This window comes from Hippocampus bargibanti, linkage group LG10, assembly GCF_051943395.1.
Source record: "Hippocampus bargibanti isolate YZ-2025 linkage group LG10, ASM5194339v1, whole genome shotgun sequence".
Taxonomy (NCBI): domain Eukaryota; kingdom Metazoa; phylum Chordata; class Actinopteri; order Syngnathiformes; family Syngnathidae; genus Hippocampus; species Hippocampus bargibanti.
The window spans coordinates 8453090-8475406 of record NC_142743.1 but is presented as its reverse complement, the minus strand read 5'-3'; the positions used below and the strand labels follow the sequence as shown (position 1 = coordinate 8475406).

The window sequence follows — 22317 nt, the reverse complement described above, 5'->3', positions numbered from 1 at the left end:
TTGGCAATAACTAATTTTCTCATTCTGAATGTTTTGGTGAAAATCGAAGGCTTTTAGGTGTGCCTTATACACCGGAAAATACAGTACCTTGTTGGATCCATTGGCATAGATGGGGATCATGTTCTCAACTCCTTGCTTGACTTTGAGTTCAATGTTGAGCTGCCTCTCCAGGGCAGCAATGCGCTCCTTGTGGGCTGAAGTTCTGCTTTCAGCCCCAGGAGATTGAGGACATTCATCTGGGACAAGGGTTGGAGTTAATGTCAAATCAACACAGGATGTAGAGTATTCATGCGGACAGCCTACCTTTATTCTCATCTCCTCCTTTGACTACTATGTGAGCATCCAGTTCTTGGAGCTGGGCGTGAAGGCTGTCTAACCTGCGATTGGAGCTCCGCAGCTGGGTGTCCACCTGAATGATTCAACAAGAGAGAAAGAGCACTGAATCATGGGTGTCAAATTCATTTTTTCCCGCTCCACATTGTAGTTACGGTTTCCTCTCGAAGGCCGTTCTGAATTTGGAGAAGCTATTACAGTGATAGCATGGCTTACGAACTTAATTGGTTCCCAGACAGAGTGTGTCAGGTGAAAAGTGTGTATCCTAAAAATTAATTCCCTATAGGAAACCATTAAAATGATAATAATCAGTTCGCAGGTCCCCATAACACATAATTTTCTACTTTCTAATTTTCTAAGACTTAAAACAACACAAAATATACCTTATTTTATGTATAATAAATGTGCCACGTTATTATAATTAAAGAAATAAACTGTACTTTATAATAAAGTCGTTTTATTTACCTTTGTGATGGTCATTGATGGCTTGATGGAATGGAGTGGCTGGTTTCATCAGCATTAAACACTTGATGAGGAACGTAGCCTTCTTCTTTCACCATCTTGAGGAATGATCCCTTGTAGGTGCTTTCTCTGTGATAATTTTACCTAGATCCTCATCAATTGTGTTCTGTTACCTGGGTTGATAGCTTTTTGCATCAAGTGTACAGATGGCTTGTGTGGGTTATTTGTGGAGCCGGATTGATAGGATATTTTAACCTTGCAGTCACTGTTCTATCAATTTTCTCATTCTCTCTGTCATCTGCCTGTCTCTTTAATGTTTACCCCCCCCCCCCCCTGCCGCATTCTTGACCAATCACGTGGCTTTAACCGAAGACTTGGGGCGGGGAATAGAGGATAAAAACAAGTCGGCTGCCATTTTCTTGTTAGAAGAAAGGGCACAGAACGGGCTCGTTCGCGAACGACACATCACTCATTGTGGCGCTCCGTGTGTATCGGGAAAAATAGTTTGTATGCCAAGGTAAAATTTTCATAAAGTTAACGTTCGAAAACCAAAAAGTTCGTAAGCCAAAAGGTTCGTGAACCGAGGTATCACTGTACAATGTTTAATCCCCTTCAGATTTTACATATAGAACGCACAACTAATTAATGAATAACTACTTTTCAAATGTGAAGTAAAAAATAATAATTATGGTAAGGAGTATGGAAATTATGGTCGACTTGAGACAATGCAAGGGATCTATATAGGGCCACAGCTACTAACACACTTAGTTCGCTGACGAAGCTTTTTAAGATGAGGAGCAAAACGTCCGACGACACCTTCAAAGAAGTACGGATGGTGGCTAAAGAAACCTTTTCATCGATTTCCTACGTAACAAAAGCATGAGAATGTTTCATCTCCTCCACAAATTAAGTACAGAACACACATCAAATTAATTAACTAGTTTTCCATCCAATCTGAAGTCAAGAATATTGACTGTTATTGTGGTTTATATACGACAATTTTAAAATTTGCTTTGGACTTTAGCGAGATTCATGGAACTTCACAGGTTTTATTTGGCTTCACGGGCTGAATAGAATAATGGGACGGGCCAGATTTGGCCCTCAGGCCATGACTTTGACACCTGTGCTATAAATGATTTTGGTCAGAGAAATGCTTGGCTTTACATTCTCTCTATGTGGACTACAAGCATTTATCATTCCAGCGATGGTAATTACCATATTTCCTTAGTCACTCAAATAGACTCTGTGTCACAAATAGAGTGCACGTCATTTTCTAAATTTGTTTTGCAGATGCAATTGAGTTAGTGAATTCTAACATCCGCTAGATGGGCCACTACGTAACTACGTTGGACCAACTGAGCGCCGGGCTGACTGAGGCAGTACAAATGTAATTCATTAACACATTTTCTGTTGTTTTTTTCTTCAAATATTTAAAGATGTTTAGCAGGTCCAGCTTGGAGTACAGCGGTCTACAATAAGGACTCCAACCATCCTATGAGGACGTTTCCGTTGTTTCCTATATATGTACGTCGGTTTTCTCCCACATTCAAAAAACATGGAACGTTCTTTCGACGGATCATAAAAGTAGGCCAAGCCAACCTGCTGAGCATTCCTCTTGACCGTGGTAGCCCTCCGCAGGTTCTCGGCCCCTTCTTTAATCTTTAACTCCTTTCGGATTTCCCGGCGGATCCTCTCACGCTGCTCATCCAGGAGCTGCTGCACGCTCGAGTCAGAGAAGTCAGAATTCTGGTCTAGACCCAGTTGCTCCAGTATCGACAGCCCACCCGGGTCACTCTGGAGGGAAAGCGAGCAAAGATATAATTGAGCCTGCGATAATAAAATATAACAAGAGAAGAGCTCCCAATTTTGTAGCAGGAGCTTGTTGATGGAGAGTTCACCAGAGGAGGAAAAGATGATGGGCAGGATACAGAGATGTGTCATGGAAGGAAGGAGATGGAGAGGGAGGGCTAATGATGGGGGATTTTAGAGGAAAAGAGTACGAATGACAAGTCAAGAGAAAAGGAATGCAGATAAGAAGATTGAATCAGCCGCTGTTTAGAGCCAGAAAAACTGTGATGTTTTTTGCCCCCGAACTGGTATATTTCATATTCATGACCATTATGGTGATCATTTGTTTTCCCAGCAGTTTTGTTTTCGATAACAATGTTTTAACCAAGTGATGCAAATCAGTTTGTTTTTCATCATGTCTATCTAAGTCAATCGGTAATGATAACAAAAAGACAATGACAGTCTGATAGGACTCCAACACAGTCAACCCATGGTTTTCCAACGTCTTGGTTCTCGTCCAATTCGGTTTTCAACCAAGAATTTCGGATTTTTTAATGCCCCGGTATACGACCAAAATTCAGTTCTCGACCAAACAGCACCTGAATGCACCCCTCAACTACCCTTCGCTTCCTTGTATGTAAAATAGTTGTAAAATAGTTAAAAGGTGCTCATAAAAAGTTGTTTTCTAGACTTTCTAGAACACATTCAAACTATTCGCATTGATTATAATGGGAAGTGCCAATTCGGTTTTCAAACAAACAGGTTTTCAAACAGGTTTCTGGAACGGATTATGGTCGAAAAGTGCGGTATCCCTGTATAATAAGAGAGAGAGACATCTATTCTCACTGCATGACACAAACGTTACAATTCAAACTGCAGGTAATACCATCACCATTAAATTACAGTCCATTAAATATTAAAGCCCACCAAAAAGGATGATGAGGGGTTTCCATGTGAACTAAAGGTGCTATTGACTTTGTTTGTCTGGGTGTATACTGCCTCCATTTTTCTCAATTTTTTGATGATAGTAGTGCAATGTGTTCAACCGGAGGCAAATTCCTTGTGTGTTCTACACACGTGGCAATAAAGATGATTCTGATCATTATTTGAAATAATTTTTCAATGACCATACGATGGATAAACATAAGCTCCTTCTGTCTACGTCTGTGTGTAACCTTCTGTATAATTGACCAGACGAATTATGATCGTCTGGTGAAAAATGTCACAAAGCCGTCCACCCGAACAAGTGTTTCTTGTTTGAAATTTCAACTGAACTGCGTCCGCCCGTTCCAAGACAATCCATCGGGAACACTCTCGGAGCGTTAATCACAGCGAGCCCTCGCACAATTTGCCATTACAGGAACACGCAAAGCAAACAAACAAGCTAACAAAACATCACCTCCGAGCTGTCCTCATCCTCCTCGTCACCATGCCAACACATGATTTGCTGAGGTATGATGATCCGAAAATCACAGAACACCACAACTGCCTCCTTCTGAGCCCGCTGAGTCTAAATGTGGATAAAAATGTGGCTTGTTCGGAGGTGGGGAAACCCGATAAAAAGGAGATAAGAGGGAGAGTTAAGTGAGAGGGGAGGGGTCACGGCTCCTGAAGAGGATATCCGTCCCAACACCAAGCGGCTCAGGCCTTTCCTGTTTCCTTTGCAAACTTTGCCACTGCTGTCAGCAGAGAGAGAGAGAGAGAGAGAGAGAGAGAGAGAGAGAGAGAGAGAGAGAGAGAGAGAGAGAGAGAGAGAGAGAGAGAGAGAGAGAGAGAGAGAGAGAGAGAGAGAGAGAGAGAGAGAGAGAGAGAGAGAGAGAGAGAGAGAAGGGCGACAGACAGTCCATACATCAAGAACATTTCCTCCCTGTATAAGGTTTAGTAAATCATTCAGGAGAGCCATCGCACTGGGGTTGTGTAAAGTCAACATTGGCATCTGCAATCATTCCATAAAGTTGTCATGTTCTTTTTGATAAAATCTTGGAGATAGAAACAAGGGAAGGATGTATTATCGAAGTATTGGAGCAAAGCAAGAGAGCAAAGTGTGTCATGAATGTCTTTGTTTTTCTACATATACAAACTCCAATACCATTCCTAGATACAGCGAGAGTGTTTTTACAAAATACAGCCTAACGGTGCATTATTTCTTTTTTAGGGGAGCGCAATATCACGGAACTTGTCAATTTCAAATAATTTTCATAGACAAGGTCCATTGGGTTGTCAGGCGCATTTTTTTTGTTCAATAATTTATTAACTGTAAAATGGTACCATACGTTCATGTGATAGATTTTGCGCCATCACGGTAATTTCAGCCCGGACATTAAATAATATCGGTTAGCGCCACGTTAGCGTCACATTGTAAATGTGTTGCCAGAAACGCTCAGCTCATGCTTTGGTCTGACTGCAAAATAAGGCTACGTAGGACTACATTTCCCCTTATTCTCAAACAAGGAAGCAGTAACATGAAAGGTGTCACGTTGGTTTGCCAAACCAAAAAAATGTGTTGGTTAAATTTACAACTTATCCGGCAACTTTACAAGCCAACGGAAAGAATATTTTTTCAACTCCTTTCACCCTCAGGTGCTCGATCCGGTGTCACCTTAAAAAAACGATGACAGCTCATGGCACAAATGAGTCAGCCTGTGCTTCTTGTAAAATAACTAAAAGAACATTGGGGAAAAGCAGCGCTAAGCTAATTGAACTCGACAGTATGAACAATAGGAAGCCTCAGGCCGGACTGAGATGTGATGGGAAAAGCCAAGTTAGCATGTCACTATGTTCTTGATGCGTGATGATAACCATTGGTTATCATCATGCGGAGATGGTTCAGGTTAAAACCAGGAGAGTAACAGGAGTTAACACAGAGTACTTCAAGGACTCAAATTCATTAGTGCAGGGTGTAGCCTTGTCTTCTGGCAATCTGAGTTAGATACCAACTTCCTGAGAATACAATACGATACATATTGATTTATGTAGCGCTTTAACAACAGCTGAAGCGGTAACAATGCGCTTAACAAAACTGATAGTAAAATGAAAGACGTTATGTACCGTATTTATTCAAGCATTGTAAGTGACAACACATGCGTCCATGATAAAAAATAATTTTTTTGACAATATAAACTTGTTCACTTTCTTCTGAGTCAGAATTCCACAGCAGGTGATCTTCTGTGCCATCCATTTTATTGCTGATGCCCGTCTTTAAAAACTCTTGATGACCATTTCTTTTGGCATGTCTTCCCATGGTGTTTTAATTCAGGATGTCACAAGAGATAGGTCAGGTTTCTTGTGGTTTCCCTTTGCAGTCAATTCTTTGTCGTCGGATTTCATCCAGGTGATACACTTTTCCCTGACTCTGTCTTTGAAGGGTTTGTTTAAAACAATAGAATAGAGGTTAGTCCACCTGGAATCACAGCTTGAAATGTTTTTAGACTTTTTAGTGTGTCTGATAGAGTGCATATGCATATTAGTAAACATATTACGTTATTTCATGTTAGTTTAGTACATATTATGTTATTGCATGTTTAATTTAGACTACATGGAATAAAGTATCAGTCGAACCGTTGTGAAAAGCAGGATGTAACGAGTATCAAGTTTCAGCCTATGTTCTTCCAACACTGAGTTGTCCGTAGCTGATTGGACAACAGATCGCTGCTGTGAACATTCAAAAACTAGTCAGAGCGGGAGCTCTTCACTTCTCTTTGTGATCTTTGTTCGTGTGCTCCTGACTTCGCTCCTGCCTAGACGAGAGAAGTGCTTTTTCTGTCTCACTAGAATAAAGTAGTTTTTTGTTCATCATCTATCGTCGTCACTGATATTTTGATCACAGAACGGTGAACACCGAACCAGGAGAGAAACAAGAATTTGAAACCAACACTGTCCTTCACAGTGTCTGTCAGGTGTGAGCGGAACCGGTCCCATACAAGCATGGATTTTTATCAGTAGTGCGCCTGGTCTAGTATTCCGAACTTCATTCAACCATAAAATGATGCCCTTCTCATCCATCCATCCTTCAGGATGACAATAGATCATGATACCTGGTGGTAATTTAACTCCTTTTGGAATAGTCTTTCTTTAAAAAATCACCATTGGTTTAAGTTTAAAACTGTCTGCCATACAGGATAACACAACGTAAAATGAGTTTTGTCATGGCCTATGGTTTTAATCTGGACTGTGCTGTCAATTGTCCTGTTGCCGGGTAGGTCAAATACATGGGGGTCTCGTCCATATTGCCATTCTTTCTGTGAAAATTCAAAATTATTCTGCTTGCGTTGGTTGAATATAAAGGTATGGAATGAAGTGATCTTCTTCTAAATCAATCAAAACAGCAGTGCTTAACTCATGTTTCTAACGCGCACCCAAATTTTGAGTTCTTTTTAGGTCGAAAATTTTGCGTGTTATACTCGAATAAATACGGTAGTATGTTGTCTTATTACTGTATTAAGCAGTTTTTTGTTGACAACGATACTAGTGCAGCGTGTTCTACCGGAAACAAATTCCTTGTGTGTTCTACATACTTGGCAATAAAGATGATTCTGATTCTGATTCTGATTATGTCGGCAATATGAGTTTTACCAACATCCTGGAGATTAATCAACTCAATCACAAGTAGTTCATTGCATATATGGGCTTTTATAGCAACTACAAGTTACTTTGCATGCAGTGGTTGTCCTTGACTGCCAAGCACAACATTTAAAAGCCTTCTGTGACCGGCAGGAGGGGGGAAACAAACCTGCACAGAATGTCTGCAAGGCAAATATGCAGAGAGGGAATAATACCTCCCAAAATAGATTAAACAATGATAAACCGGATTGGATAGACATTTGACTACATGTTATTGAGTTACGAAAAAATATGTCGGGAAAAGGATTTAGCGGGAATTGGGAAGCTGCAGTTTGTCCAGCGCAAACACAAATGCCCCAAAAGGGGCAGTGTCTGACAGAGTCAGACAAAGAGAGAGCATGACGGGGACAGGAAGAGAGGGAGGAGAGATGGATGAGGCCCTACCGAGAGGGTCACGGGGTAGAACCACATACATGAGACGAATAAGCACCAGGAGAGGAAGAGATAGAAAAGTCTGCATAGGATTGAAATTAATCACCATCGAGAGTGCACAGTCTAATGCCGCTGATGCTAATGTGATCGTATGTTTACACACTTCATAGTTAAAGCTGGGCCGAGAGTGACGCTGATTGGGAACTACATGGCAAACATGACACATGTTGTCTTTGTGCACATACTGTCATGGGGTGGGGCTACAAGATAATTTTCAGTCTGGGACGAGCCGTGACAGGTTTATTTTTACAACAACAAAAAAATACACATTTCAACTCAAAATGAGTAACATTCTTGTGGTACTGTACATAAAAGCTTCGGTTAAAGTTTTGGATGACTGCTTTGCGACATGTGGTATTTCGATGAAAAGGTTTCTTCAGATGTCATCTGTACTTCTTTGAACGTGCCGGGCGTTTCCCTCCTCATCAAAGCTTTGTCAGCGAACTAAAATTGTGCTGGTAGCTCTGGCCCTACATACCAGCACAATTTTAGTTCGCTGACGAAGCTTTTTCGATGAGGAGCAAAACGTACGACACCTTCAAAGAAGTACAGATGACTGCTGAAGAAACCTTTTCATCAATGGACCACTCCTGTATGACTGATAGCTGACACAGACGACGTGTGGCAAATAAATCTCATGTTAATTCAGGAATTCTTGGAAGCTATCCTTCCCCATATCGAAAAGTTTGGAGTGGAGATCAAACCTCAATAGACACCTAAAATCGCCCGAGATTGGTCCCTTTAACTACAATGAATCAAGAACAAGTGATCAAATGCTGCTTACTACAAGGGACGTCCAACAGGATAAAGAACTAAAACATACCAAAAATTTAAATACATAAATACATGAAGAATAATAATCATCAAAAGAAGAAGAATAACAAACCCAGTAATTCCACGGGCATAGAAGAAGGGCAAATATCTACTTTGGGGCTTCAGTACAAATCTCAAATCACTGGGTTCCTTGCTACTGTCTGAAGCCTTTGCAATGGAGGGCTACCCATTATGATGATACATTACAGACATGCTTTGTGAGATGAAGAGACATCCCTGTATGCCTCGCCATCCCACAGCTCTAGGAACTAACAACAGCTGACAATAACACCCCAGTGGAGTATATTAACTTCAATGAAAAGAAGACAGAAGTGATACTGTTTTGTCCCAGTGGCCCATGTACATCTCATCCTGTATACTTGGACCCCTTGGCACCTTATCTGAAGTCAACAGTCTCAAACTTGGGTCTCATACTGGACAGTGACTTTAAAGGACAACCGACAACTCCGGACAAGTTGTGTCCATAATTTCTAAAATCACTTCAAATGACTTCTACTGAGCGCATTTTACAAAGATTCCATCGCATATAGCTATATTTTACGTTTTAAGACTCGCGCTGAATATTCATGAAGTCTTGTTTTCGAGTTGATGACGATGCCGGAAGTGACGTCACATTTGGTATACCCCTGACCGAGAAAGCGACACACAATGCCTTTTGGGTACTTTTTTTCATCTGAAAACATCGTGCTTCGCTCGCGAAATTAGAAGGAAAACTACATACATGATGTGATGGTGAATCGTGGTATTGCAGCCAATTGCGGTAACACGCATAAAGAAGGTGTAAGTTTATACAAATTCCCAGCGGACAAATAAGCCCATTTCCAACGGAGCAGAGCAGTCGAGCACCAGTGGAGGCGAACGAGGAAGCTAACCAGAGTTAGCAATTCGGCATTTGGATAGCAGAAGTTTGATGCATGTTTACTCATTTAGTCACACTGCATGCTAACTGTGAGCTCACCTGGTGAAGGAGAGCAATCGCCACATTAGTGGAGGAAACCGATCGGACAAACATCCACTTTCCACCCTGTCATTTTTTACTCTGTAGCGCTGTCGGAGCTTTCTCTCTCGTCTCAACATCACTGATGTTTGTGTGCTTTTTCAAATTGTGGCAGTCTCCTTTGTGTGTGTGCGTAAAACCCACCCCCTGTCTTCTACCACGGATTTTAACCAATCACGGGCGGCTTTACGGCTCTTATAAGCGGCTCATATACTGGACGAAACGCAGCTTGTGCGTCATCTTGTGCATTTTCTGGGCGCTACATCGGAGTCCAGACCTTTACCGGTTTCATCGCTTGCAGACGGCTCCCACTCTCTGGCGTGACCTGCCACTAAACGTTGGAGAAGCCCCCTCGCTGCCCATCTTTAAAATCCGTCGCAAAACTCACTTGCACTCTTTGATCCGCATGTTTGTTTTGGCCAAGCTTTTACGTCGGATGCCCTTCCTGACACAAACCTCTGTATTTTTCCGGGCTTGGGAACCTCTTAAATGTAATGTATTATTATCATATGTGTTGTGTTGCATTATCTTGCATTGCATTGCATTGTATTACCCCTTTTTTTAAATAAGATGACAATAGATCTGGAATTCTCTAGATAGTGACTCCAAGTGGGAATCTAAACTGATCGGCCTTGTGCTGAATAATTTGCTCAAGGATCCATTGGGGGGGGGGGATTCGTCCCGTGGGAATTATGTGAAGGATGCAAAAGAATTCACGCATCAATGATTTCTGTAACTTCACAGCCCACTCGCTAATCAGGATGATGAAAGTCATGCTAGCACTAAACCGCTTGATGAGACGCTAAACCTGTCATGATAAAGAGTTAGATAGCTCTTGTTATAAATAGAGGAATCGGAATATAATGATATATTTCTTTTATTCGTACGTTTATGTGCCTTGGGACATTAGTGAGGCCAAGTTTAATGGGGATTGTTCCGACAGCTCTCTACTCTCTGCCTGGGGACAAGCTGCACTATGAAATATCAACTTAAAGACCCGGAAATGGGTCGGCAGCATTGATTAGCCTTCTGGCACTGATATGTCAACTCGTCTTTGTGTCACTCCGAGTGGAAGGGAGCAACATGAGGTCCAATAGAGACTTTTACCTTGAACAATCCACGCTGCATACGAGTACGATGAGGGAAGTGTGACAAATCGCTTTTGCATGTTTATGCAGCATCACACAAAGGGGGAAACATCTGCAGGCATTCCAAAGAGTTTTGAGTAATGACGGCAGGTAAACTGGCAATAAATAAGGAGAAGGAGGGAGTTATGGAAGGCTAAATAATCAAACTAGAGGAATTCAAGAAACATGATGTCACACTACATGGACACAAATATTTAGACAGCAGGCGATTACAACTACAGAAACTAATGCAGTCAAACCTCAGTTTTCGACCATAATCCATTCCAGAAGACCTGTTAAACAAAACGGTTTTTTTGAAAACCGAAACATTTCCCATTATAATCAATGTAATCAGTATCTGCTTTTTTTTATTGGGATTGAACAATACAAACACGCCTGCTCGCACTGGAATGCCACATGAGGATAATGCGTCGGTCGCAATGAGACGTGACACAAAGAAGTGACATACAGTGAGACCTCAGCTTACGAACACCTTATCTTCCGAAATTTTCTTCTTACGAACGTCAAATTTATGAAAATTAAACCTTGAAATACGCACTACTTTTCGCGATACACACCCACCACCGCTGGCGGAGTGCTCTTCGGATCTGGCGGAGTGATCTTTGGATCTTCGGCGGAAGCACACGACCAAACAGCGGTCCAGCAGGCGCTTCTTTCCACGCCCCCTCTCTATGAATTCACAAGTCGATCGCCTCCGAGGAGCTTTTTGCAGATAATTTTACTTCTATGGGACTGAAAAAAAAACACACCACAGACTCGTGTTCAGCCGGAGAAGACACAAAATATAAAATCACCGTCGAGGAGAAGGAGATCATTGAGAAACACGAACCTCGGCTGTCATGTGAATCTCAGCCTGACACATCTCTCACGCTGTGTGTCACTTCCCTGAGAGTAACATTCTCCATTTCCACCATCCTTCGCCTAAAAGCTTTACAGTGTAAAGCTTCAGCGACTCGTTGAAATGAAATGAAATTGAAGTGTTGCGAGCGGCGGCGCCGCCCCAGCTGTCAACTCACTCAAATCACTGTCAAATCACTTTGCTGCTGTGAAATGTAAATTTCTCCACTGTGAGACTAATAAAGGCATATCCAATCCAATCCAATCCAATCCAAACTCGCACGTGACAATTTCGGCGTCATTAGTCACGTGAAAGCATCGACTAAATAACGCATTTGTGTAAAGTTTACACAACGCTGTAAAGCTTTTAGGCGAAGGATGGTGGCAATGGTGGAAATGAAGAATGTTACTCTCAGGGAAGTGACACACAGCGTGAGAATTGTGTCAGGCTGGGATTCACATGACAGCCGCGGTGTGCACATGTGACGCCACAAACGCACACCTCGTTCGTGTTGCTCACATCGACTAAATAATGCCTTTGTGTAAAGTTTACACAAAGGCGTTATTTAGTCGATGCTTTCACGTGACTAATGACGCGTTTTATTCCGCGTCCGTGGAATCATCGGACTCACGCTTTTTGTTGTAATAAAATCTCTGCCAGCACCTACGGAACTCGAAGTGGATGCAGATGACATCGAGGAGCTTATTGCGGTCCTCAACACAGAGGATTTGATTTGTGCAGGCTTTTATTGAACAGTTCCATTCAGAAAAGGCTATGAGAATCATCAACATGATGAATGATAATGTGATGCCTCAGTTTCGTAAGACCTTACAAATCAGAAAGCAACAGGTGTCAATTAAGAGCCATCAACAACCATCACAAATGTAAATAAAGTGACTTTATTATACAGTGCAGTGTAGTTCTTTCATTACAATACAATAGCACATTTATTATACATAGAATAAGGTATGTTGTGTGTAGTTTTAAGGCTTATTTAGTTGAAAAGTGTATTTTATGGAAACCTAGGAACGGATTATTCCCATTTTAATGGTTTTCTATGGGATTTTTTTTGTGATACACACTTTTTTGCTTACACACTCTGTCTGGGAACCAATTAAGTTCGTAAGACGAGGTCTCACTGTATAAGGAAGCGGAGTGGAGTGTTACATTCAGGTGTGCTTCGTTTGTTTGACAACTAAGTTTCGGCATATTTTTGGTCAAAAACCAAATTGGACGAGAACCGAGACATTCGAAAACAAGATTTGACTGTTCAAATGTAAGAAAGTATAAATTCTGGCGACTGCAGCTATAAAAGCTTTTACATGAACATGGGCGTTCATCTGGGTTAATGGTTTCAGATTACCTTGAACGAACATGTACTAGTTGTACCTTGAATTTTTATTTGCAGAGCAGAATATCAGTCAGGGGTCTGTTTTAAAAAAAGGGTGTCAGGGGCCTAGCAGGTAGAGCAGTGTTGCAAGAAACCCTAATCCGATCACGCCTAACCGGTATTTGTTTCTCTTTCAAGACAAATATTCCATTGCTTCTGCATGTCTTTTTCCATGCTGAGGCAAAGCAGAGACAGTGGGGGAGAACAGGGAGGGACGAGACCACCCCTCCTATGAGACTGCAAAAGAGCAGCCTGCAAAATGAAAGTCGTGGACAGCCTGGGAGAAAAGACAGGTGCTAGTAGAATGAATAGAGGGGCAAGGAGAGAAGCAGGAAAGGAGGCCGTCAGCACCGCGGGCCGCCGATAGATAAAAGGCCATGTGATAGGATCAACAGACATCAGACAGGTGGAAAAGGACAAAAAATACCCCATGAAAAAACAATTCGATTCTATATATGACATCAATAGCAATAGAAGGCTGCTGCTGTTACATCACGCAAATGTTTAAAGGATAGGTTCCTTTCTGTGCGACTCTCGATTGGATATCACAATCATAGGATTGTTCTAAAATGGAAAGAAAGATGTGTTTTTGGCCTGCATGCATGCTGCGGCCCGACTAGTCACGCTTGATGTGCTGGAGAGCAGTAGTGCGCGTGATGGCCGGGGTGACAGTGGGAAGAAGCATGAGGCCCGAGGAACCACTTGCAAAAGGAGAGCCTGGAAAATAGAGCATGATTCCAACTTGAGGATATGTTTGGACTGTATTCTCGTCATCACACATAACACTTTTTTTATGGTAACAAAGTTGAAAACTGTTAAGGCACCAAAATAAGAGCTCAAGTCTCGTGCTTTGCCAATAAATAAATCATGGACAACAAAGCGCATTTTCTAATGGGATGTAATACCATGGTTTGGAACCAGCATCAACAGTCATTTTGTTTAATGGCATGGTTGGTCCGGTTCTCAGGTGACCGAGCATGAACACTGCCAAAATTTACAAAGATGGTGGATGACAGTATTCAATTTGGGTTGCAACAGCTCCTGATAACCGAAGATACAGGTGTCAAAGTCAAGCCCCCCTGGCCCGCCACATAATTTTATTCAGCCCGCAAAAAAAAAAAAAAAAAAAAAATAATCAAGCATGTCAAGTGCCATAATGGCTGCTGAAGTCCGAACTAACATTTCAAATTGCCGTATGTCAACCACAATACCAATATTCTTGACTTCAGATATGAAAATTAGTTATTAATTAATTTGTTGTGTGTTCTGTATGTAATTTGTGGAGGAGATGAAACATTCTAATGATTATGTTATGTAGGAAATCGATGAAAAGGTTTCTTCAGCCATCATCTGTACTTCTTTGAAGCTGTCAGACGTTTCGCTCCTCATCCGAAAAGCTTTGGCAGCGAACTAAAATTGTGCTGGTAGCTCTGGCCCTATATGTATCAATAGCACAATTTTAATTTGCTGACGAAGTTTTTCGGATGAGGAGCGAAACGTCCGACATCTTCAAAGAAGTACAGATGACGGCTGAAGAAACCTTTTTATCAATGTACCACTCCTGTATGACTTACACAGACATACGTAAGAAATCATAACTACAATGTAGGCCGTGGCAAAAAATAAGTTTGACACCTCTGGTATAAGACCACAGTCCTTGTTCAGCCAGCCAAAATTGGATTTTTCGCCCATCCGGGTTGAAATTGGATGGCTCATTTTGTAGCCTGAACTGTCCCAAGACAGATGAAATCCAATTTTTGTGAGCCATATTTAAATTTGGGAAGGAGTTTCATATCTCCAGTCGCACGCCAATCCGAGACTTACTGGGCTAAACATTTGGACCAGAAATATTCTTTGAGTGTCGGATGGGACCGTCGACAGGAGGCAACAGCTCTTTCTTTTAATGTATTATTTGTTTTTTTCCTATTATTAAAAAATATTTTACTTTGATTCTCATTTATTTTCTGCTTCTTTCAATTGACTGTAGATTTTATTATATTTTTGGAGTTTAATTACTCCAAAGTTTTGAAATGAATAAATTATATCAATTAAAATAATGCAATAATTGTGTTTTTTTTTTTCCTTTGCCACAATAGCCCAACCCTACCCATCTTCTGTCAGCGCTAGTCCACTCGAACGTGTAAAAAAATGCACTGGCACTGAGTGAAGCGTGAGTTATGTAATGAATACAACCTCTGTGGCAAGCATTTTTACTCATACAAGTTTCTCTTGCCGGACCGGTCATGCATTCGTGTCATATCAAGTTAATACAATTGTGGCTTCTCCTTCTTTTGCCATTTGTAATTCACCACCCACATTTTACGGATAATACAACTCGCCCATGTTGCTAAATTAGGTACCTGTGACAATGTGTTTCAAAATTAAGTGAATATGTGAGGTGGTGTGGATCTTCAAGTTATTCGATTCGTGTGTGTTTGTCTATTTGGATTTTGTAGGTGTGTCAATAGCTGTGAAGACCAGTGGAGCAGGCCTGTGTAGTCCATTTCTTTACAACACGTCATTACAGAGCCAGGTTGAGTGCACACAAAAAAAATATATCACAAGTGAGTGTCTTCTTATATGCAGCAGAAAAAGGCAACAAAAATACAAAATGTATTCATTTACGCAAAAACTAGCATGTTACATCATTTCAGCTAAATCCCTAAAAAGTCTTTGTTTAATTCTGCTCAAAGCAAGCAGCTTTCCCCTACTAAACATGATCATTTCATTTGTGTGTGGCTTTTCTGTGTGGCTTTTCTGTCTAGACATCACATAATGTCATGTAAGAGGCAAAACCAGCAGGTTGTCCTTCACTTTTTTGTTGTAGGTCAACTCTACAAACTGCTGCTGAATTATCCGATTGTGAGATGGCGATTTGCTAAGTGAAACATTTGCAGCAGTATACCGGTTGGCCGGGTCTACGGTTTATAATTTGATGGGATGACCTTGGGTTATGTAAACGATTTAAGGTTGATTGAGTAACGGCTGCTTAGCCAAAGCCATGCTTTAATTCAATAAAAAGGGAAAAGTGTTTCAGTCCTTTACCTAAAAGCCAGATCGAATTTGACAGCAAACTCTCTCTTAATTGTCCCATGAGAGGGGCCACAACCAACCTCACAGTTGCTCCTACCAAACTCCCCAAATTTGTGAAAGTAAAGATATTTCACTCCATGAAAAAGCATTTGACAGACAGAGGCACCAAGGAGCAAACAATACAAAGCCACTACCTTTCTTGCTCCGTACGGCCATGCAAAACAGGCCGAGCCTAAGTCAATATACTTAAATTAATTCCTTGAAAATCCATATATTAATTGACAAACATGAAAAAGAAGAATAGTTCCACTAGAATTCAGCGATGAAAAGGTTTCCTCAGCCATCATTTGTACTTCTTTGAAGGTGTCGGACGTTTTGCACCTCATTCGAAAAGCTTCGTCAGCAAACTAAATTTGTGCTGGTAGCTCTGGCCTTGTATATATCCCTAATGTCCAGAGGTGGCGGTGCCAGACCTCTGTTTTGATAGGTCCCTGACCTAAGGTTGTGGGAAGCAGGGGACTATTCCCAGAGCTAAGATATGATGAGGAGCGAAATGTCCGACACCTTCAAAGAAGTACATATGACGGTTGAAGAATGATTTCATTGATGGACCACTCCTGTATGACTGAGGGCTTACACAGACGTCTCCCATATTTTCCGGTTTACAAGGTGCACCGGAGTATTAGGCGCACTCGCAATGAATGGTGTATTTTCAAAGTGTTTCCAGATACAAGGTGCACCGGACTATAAGGCGCAGAATTAATGAATGAAAAAAAGTTTTCCAAATATAATATATAAATATATAATAGTTTTCCAAATATAGGGCACACCACATTATAAGGTGTTACAGTACAGGCTGGGGTTATGCACTTCTTCTACGGGGGGAAATGGGGTCGGTGGCTGCTGACAGCGTTGCGAGACCTGTTGTAGCTCAATATTACTTCACATAGAAGCCGCACCTGCACATAAGGCGCAGCTTGATCTTTTGAAGGAAATTAAGGCATTTGCGTGCGCCTTATACAGTGCGACCTCAGTTTACGAACCCCTTGGCTTACGAACTTTTCGGTTTACGAACGTTACATTTATGAAAATTTTACCTTGGCATACGAACTATTTTTCGGGACACACACGGAGCTGCCATAATGAGTGATGTGTCGTTCGTGAACGAGCCCGTTCTAACAAGGAAATGGCAGCATACTTTTTTTTTGCCTCGATTCGGCGTCCCCAGTCTTCGGTTAAAGTCACGTGATTGGTCAAGAACACAGCAGTGGAGGGGGTGGGGGGGTTAATCATTAAAGAGACAGGCAGACAGAGAGACAGTGAGAACACACACACACACACACACACACACACACACACACACACACACACACACACACACACACACACACACACACACACGAAAGGACAGACCTTGAAACAAACAAAAAAAACGTGAAAAAAAATAAAATGGTGAGAAAATGGATATAAAAAAAGTGAAATTTGGACCCATTTCAACTTTGATAGTTCAAAAGCAGAGTGTAGACTGGGAGGTTAAATATCCCATCAATCAGGCTCCACAAATAACCCACACAAGCCATCTGTACACTTGATGCAAAAAGCTATCAACCCAGCTAAACAGATCACAATTGATGAAGAACTAGATACAATTATCACATGGTGAAAGAAGCCCATGTTCCTCATCAAGTGTTTAATGCTGTGGAAAACGGACACTCCATTCCATCAAGCCATTAACGACCATCACAAAGGTAAATAAAATGACTTTATTGTACAGTACAGTTTATTTCGTTAATCGTAATACTATAGCACATTTATTATACATAAAATAAGGTATATTTTGTGTAGTTTTACGGCTTAGAAAATTAGAAAGTACAAAATTATGTGTTATGGGGACCTGGGAACGGATTATTCTCATTTTAATGGTTTCCTATGGGAAATTTATTTTTTTGGATAAGCCTTACACACTCTGCCTGGGCACCAATTAAGTTCGTAAGCCAAGGCCCCACTGTACACTGAAAAATACGGTAGTTTCCAGTTTTTCAACTTTAGGAATTATTTTGGTTCATTTTCATAAACTCTTACATCCTTGATTGATGCACAAAATATAAATTGGACGCCGGTTATCTTCAAGGTCACACTTAGAAACCCAAAGGTTGTAAACTACCAGGTGCATGTGTGGTCATGTAATCAGGTGGACATAAATCAACTATGAGCTCATCCTGCCGAGGGCTGTTTCTGTTTCCACCCCCTTGCAGGTAAGACAGTAATAAAGACCCACACAAATTCTCCCCTTTCAGCTATCTGTTAAACACACCAGGGATGAGTTACGAAACGAGAAGTTTAAATGTGACCAAGACAGTCGGGAATGGTGACAAAGGTGGACAATTTGCTTGCAATTTTCTATAGGACATCATGTCGTTTAGTGACACAATTTGGAAAAGAAAACGTTGCATGCTGTAAAGACAAGCAAATGCAGAAACAAGAGCCAGACGAAAGGCAGATTTACACAATTTATTAATAGATACACATGTTGTGTCCGGGCTTCGCCATTCCCCTTTCACATATTCCTGGAACACTTTCTACATGCCAAGCCAGAATTTGGCAACGTCCCTTAGTCAACAAACACTCCATATACAGTGATACCTCAGCTCACGAACTTAATTGGTTCCCAGAAAGTGTGTGTAAGGTGAAAAGTTCGTCTGCCGAACATTTATTTCCCATAAGAAACCATAAAAAATTAAAATACTCAGTTCCCAGGTCCCCATAAAACATAATTTTCTACTAAATAAGCCTTTAAACTAGACACAACATACCTTATTTTATGTATAATAAATGTGTTATTGTATTGTAATTAAAGAAATAAACTGTACTATAGATTAAAGTCGTTCCATTTACCTTTGTGATGGTCATTGATGTAGTTGCCTCTTGATGATATCCGAGTGAAGTTGCCATGCTTTGTCGGCGATAATACCCTCAATCACACTGTCCAGTGCTAGCTGATTTTCATTAATCCAAATCAACAGAAGTTTTTCAACCTCTTCTATTGCCTGAGAACGTTGGTTAGACAACATAGAAACACCCTTAGCAAATGTAGCAATGGTCGACTTCGCATTCCGGTTACTGGGACGCTAAGTCACACAAACGAACATATCATTCGTGTTTTTCGATGATTTCCTTCTGCTCGACCGTAATTTTCTTTTGTGTCCTCTTCGGCTTAACACTAGCCTGTGGTGGGGTCTTTGTCAGTCCCATAATAGCAAAAGTACTCCACTTGTGAGCAAACCACATCTGCACTCAAAGGGGGTGTTGAAAACTAGTCCGCCAGCCAACGTGGCGCTGTTCGACCGTGTGGTTTGGTGTTCGTCTACCGAAAACCAGTCCGCCAGCCACCGTGGCACCGTGTGGTTTGGTTTGTCCGCCAAAATTATATTCTCGCAAATTTAATGTTCGTAAGGTGAAATGTTCGTGAGCTAAAGCGTTTGGAAGCTGAGGTATCAATGTAATTGCAAAGCCACAATGCACCAGCAATGTTGCAATTTGCTCAAAACTGTGAAAAGCCCCAAAATGCTACTATACATGTTCCTCAATTACTTATCTGACCGCAACAGAATTATGCATCAGACTAACAAACCTCAAAAGCAAACAGAGACTGTTTTTGAGGTTTCTATTTTGTGCAGTTTAGTCCTAGTAAAAATGTCTTTCGCCTTCCAAAAAAAGAGGCAGAAAATGGCGACTGAGCTCCTGTGAGGAATTAATGAGCCCGTTTCCACTGGCTGATAAATTCCTTATATGGAGCTTGCTCGCCCTCTTCTGGCTCTTTTTGGTGCAACATGACGTTTTCAGACCAAACAGATACAGCAAAATACATTGACATGATGGAAGGACTGCTACAATGTGTCCTTTTTTCGGTCAGGGGCGTTCCTTCAGTGACGTCACGTACGGACTCGTCACCAACTCAAAAACAACACTTCCGGAATATTTAGCGCAAGTCTTAAAACGTAAACTATAGCTATATGCGGTGGAATCTTTGTAAAATACGCTCAATAGAAGTCATTTGAAGCCATTTTACAAATTATGGACACAACTTGTCCGGACATGTCGGTTGTCCTTTAACCTTAGTAAAATACTACACCGCCCATATTCCTTCTTTGACGAGTTGTGTGTCAACAGTAGGAGCAGGTGAGTGTTTCTGTGACTATTTGCGCTTATCTCAGAGGTTTTCGTTGTGTTTTTTTTAATAATGCAATTAATTCAATCCGTCATCCCAAAGCCATTAGTATACACGCGATGTGTGTCCGCATCGTAACTTGATCTGCACACTGTTGAGATGAGTGACTGTTTGAAGGGACGTTTCCTTCACCCAATTATGTTGCTCACACCCTCACACACAAACATGCACAACTTGTTTATAATAATAATAATAATAATAATAATAATAATAATAATAATAATAATAATAATAATAATAATACAGTAAAGTCTCGTTATATCGATATCGGATATATCGATAGTCCCGGTTATATCGATACTATTTCTATGCACGCACGGAGAAAATTACATGCAAACAGGGTCGGATATATCGATAGTCCCGGTTATATCGATATTTTTTCGGACTCCCTTGAATATCGATATAACGAGACTTTACTGTAATAATAATAATAATCTCCTCCTCTTCTTTTCCTTTCGGCTTTTCGCTTCAATGGGTCGCCCAGCAAATCAGTGTCCTCCATCTTTAGAAGTTTGATCTGCATGTTTGTTTTGGCCAAGCGTTTACGTCGGATGCCCTTCCTGACACAACCCTCTGTATTTATCCGGGCTTGGGACCGGCACAAGAAGACATATGTCCCTTTGTGGCTACAGAAGGTCCTCCGGTTTCCTCCCACACTTCAAAAACATGCATGGCAGGCAGATTGATCACTCCAATAATAATAATAATAATAATAATAATAATAATAATAATAATAATAATACATTTCATTTATAAGCACCTTTCAAAACTCTCAAAGTCACTTTGCAGTCACAGGATAAGTCTTGCTGCGGGTGAGCAGTGGCAACCACACGTGACAGCGTCCACTCAACCTGAAAGTAACTCAAATAGCTAGAACGTGAGCCAGCTAGCTAATAGATAGCTAATAGATAGTTAGCCAAACAGCTAGACAGACAGATATTTATACTTAACAAAGGTTATATTTAAATAATTATTACGGTAATTGGACAAATTAATTTGGGTTACCTTATCTACAATTTCAGTCTATAGTTTCATGAGTACAATTCTACACCAGTGTAAACATCCACACTACAGTGTTAAACAATTCTGTCAGGGGACCATATTCTGCCTGCAAAATGTTTGTAGGAGCAACAGGCCTTTTCTATCTAATTATCCCCCAGTAGATCACGGCCCTTGAGGTTCAGCCCAAATGGGAAAACAAAAGGAGCGGCTTTGGAAGGAGGGACAGGGGGCGGGGGGGAGAACAGAGGCAACAGCTGTAGTTTGGAGAAAAAGGGAGGAGGACCAGTGAAGAAAAACACGAAGGGGGCACGATAACAGAAGAGCTCTCTGGTAGATTGTATTACTCAAACCTAGTTAATCGCAAGGCGGTTTGGTTGAGATTACGACTGGAAAAGACTACCTGCAATACAAAGTGGCAGAACATATTTCCAAACAAACACCCCCTTGTTTGTGAAAACAGGTCTCTGCATTTTGGTTTTGAGGTTTGGGATTAGATTCTCGACTTCATCTTTATAATATGGAATTTGAATGTCCCAACCTCCACCACCTTCTTGTATGGGGTTTCTCCAGTTATTATGAACAAGTCAAGGGATTGCCCTTGCTTGAAAATTCTTTGCCAGCGTCCTGGCAAAGCGAGGGCTAACATTTCAACAGCACGACAGCAATGGCGCTGGGCCCTACCATGATGAGGGAGGGTCAAGGTATGTCAGGGTGCAAGGATGGTGGTGTTGACATGATAATGCTGGACCCCGCGTGAGAGTGAAAATGAGAAATGATTGCCGTTTCATGACCCAGAATCAAAGACACTAAGGGATATATTTTTACCTACACGAAGGACTTGAGAGGAGCACTAACACATACTCACTGGTGAGTGAGTTTGTTGTTTTGGTTTATTATTGCCTTACACAATGTAAATCAGGTTTGCTGACAAAGGGTTCCAGTGGGCTTTGTTTGATTAGGCCTCCTTGGCACATTTAATTAGCTAGGTGACTTGAGGAAGGCTGTTGTATACCTGTGATCTCTCCCTAGTTTAGCTTTCTTATGTATGGCACCCCATGGAACACAAAGTTGTTGAATCTAGTTCAGACCATCGTATCACACATCGTGTCACAAGAGCTAGGCAGAGGCCCATGCCTATTTTAAAACAGTACGAGAGTAGGAAACCTTTTATATAGATTATACCTTTGTGTGCATCTGAGAATCGGGCTCCAC

The 22317-nt window shown here is 41.2% G+C and overlaps 1 protein-coding gene across 4 annotated transcripts in view; it reads right to left on the bottom strand.

Annotated features, from left to right (window-relative positions):
• pkn1a (protein kinase N1a) overlaps positions 1 to 22317 on the bottom strand; it is a 53736-nt gene that overhangs the window by 26168 nt on the left and 5251 nt on the right. For 3 of the 4 annotated variants that reach the window (XM_089005539.1, XM_089005538.1, XM_089005541.1), the window contains exons 3-5: positions 2395 to 2589; positions 304 to 409; positions 88 to 236 (exon numbers count right to left, since the gene is read on the bottom strand). In XM_089005539.1, coding sequence (XP_088861665.1) covers positions 88 to 236; positions 304 to 409; positions 2395 to 2589 — 450 coding nt within the window. Of the gene's footprint in view, positions 1 to 87; positions 237 to 303; positions 410 to 2394; positions 2590 to 3982; positions 6912 to 22317 lie in introns of those variants that run through there. The other variant, XM_089005540.1, reaches the window with a different exon arrangement.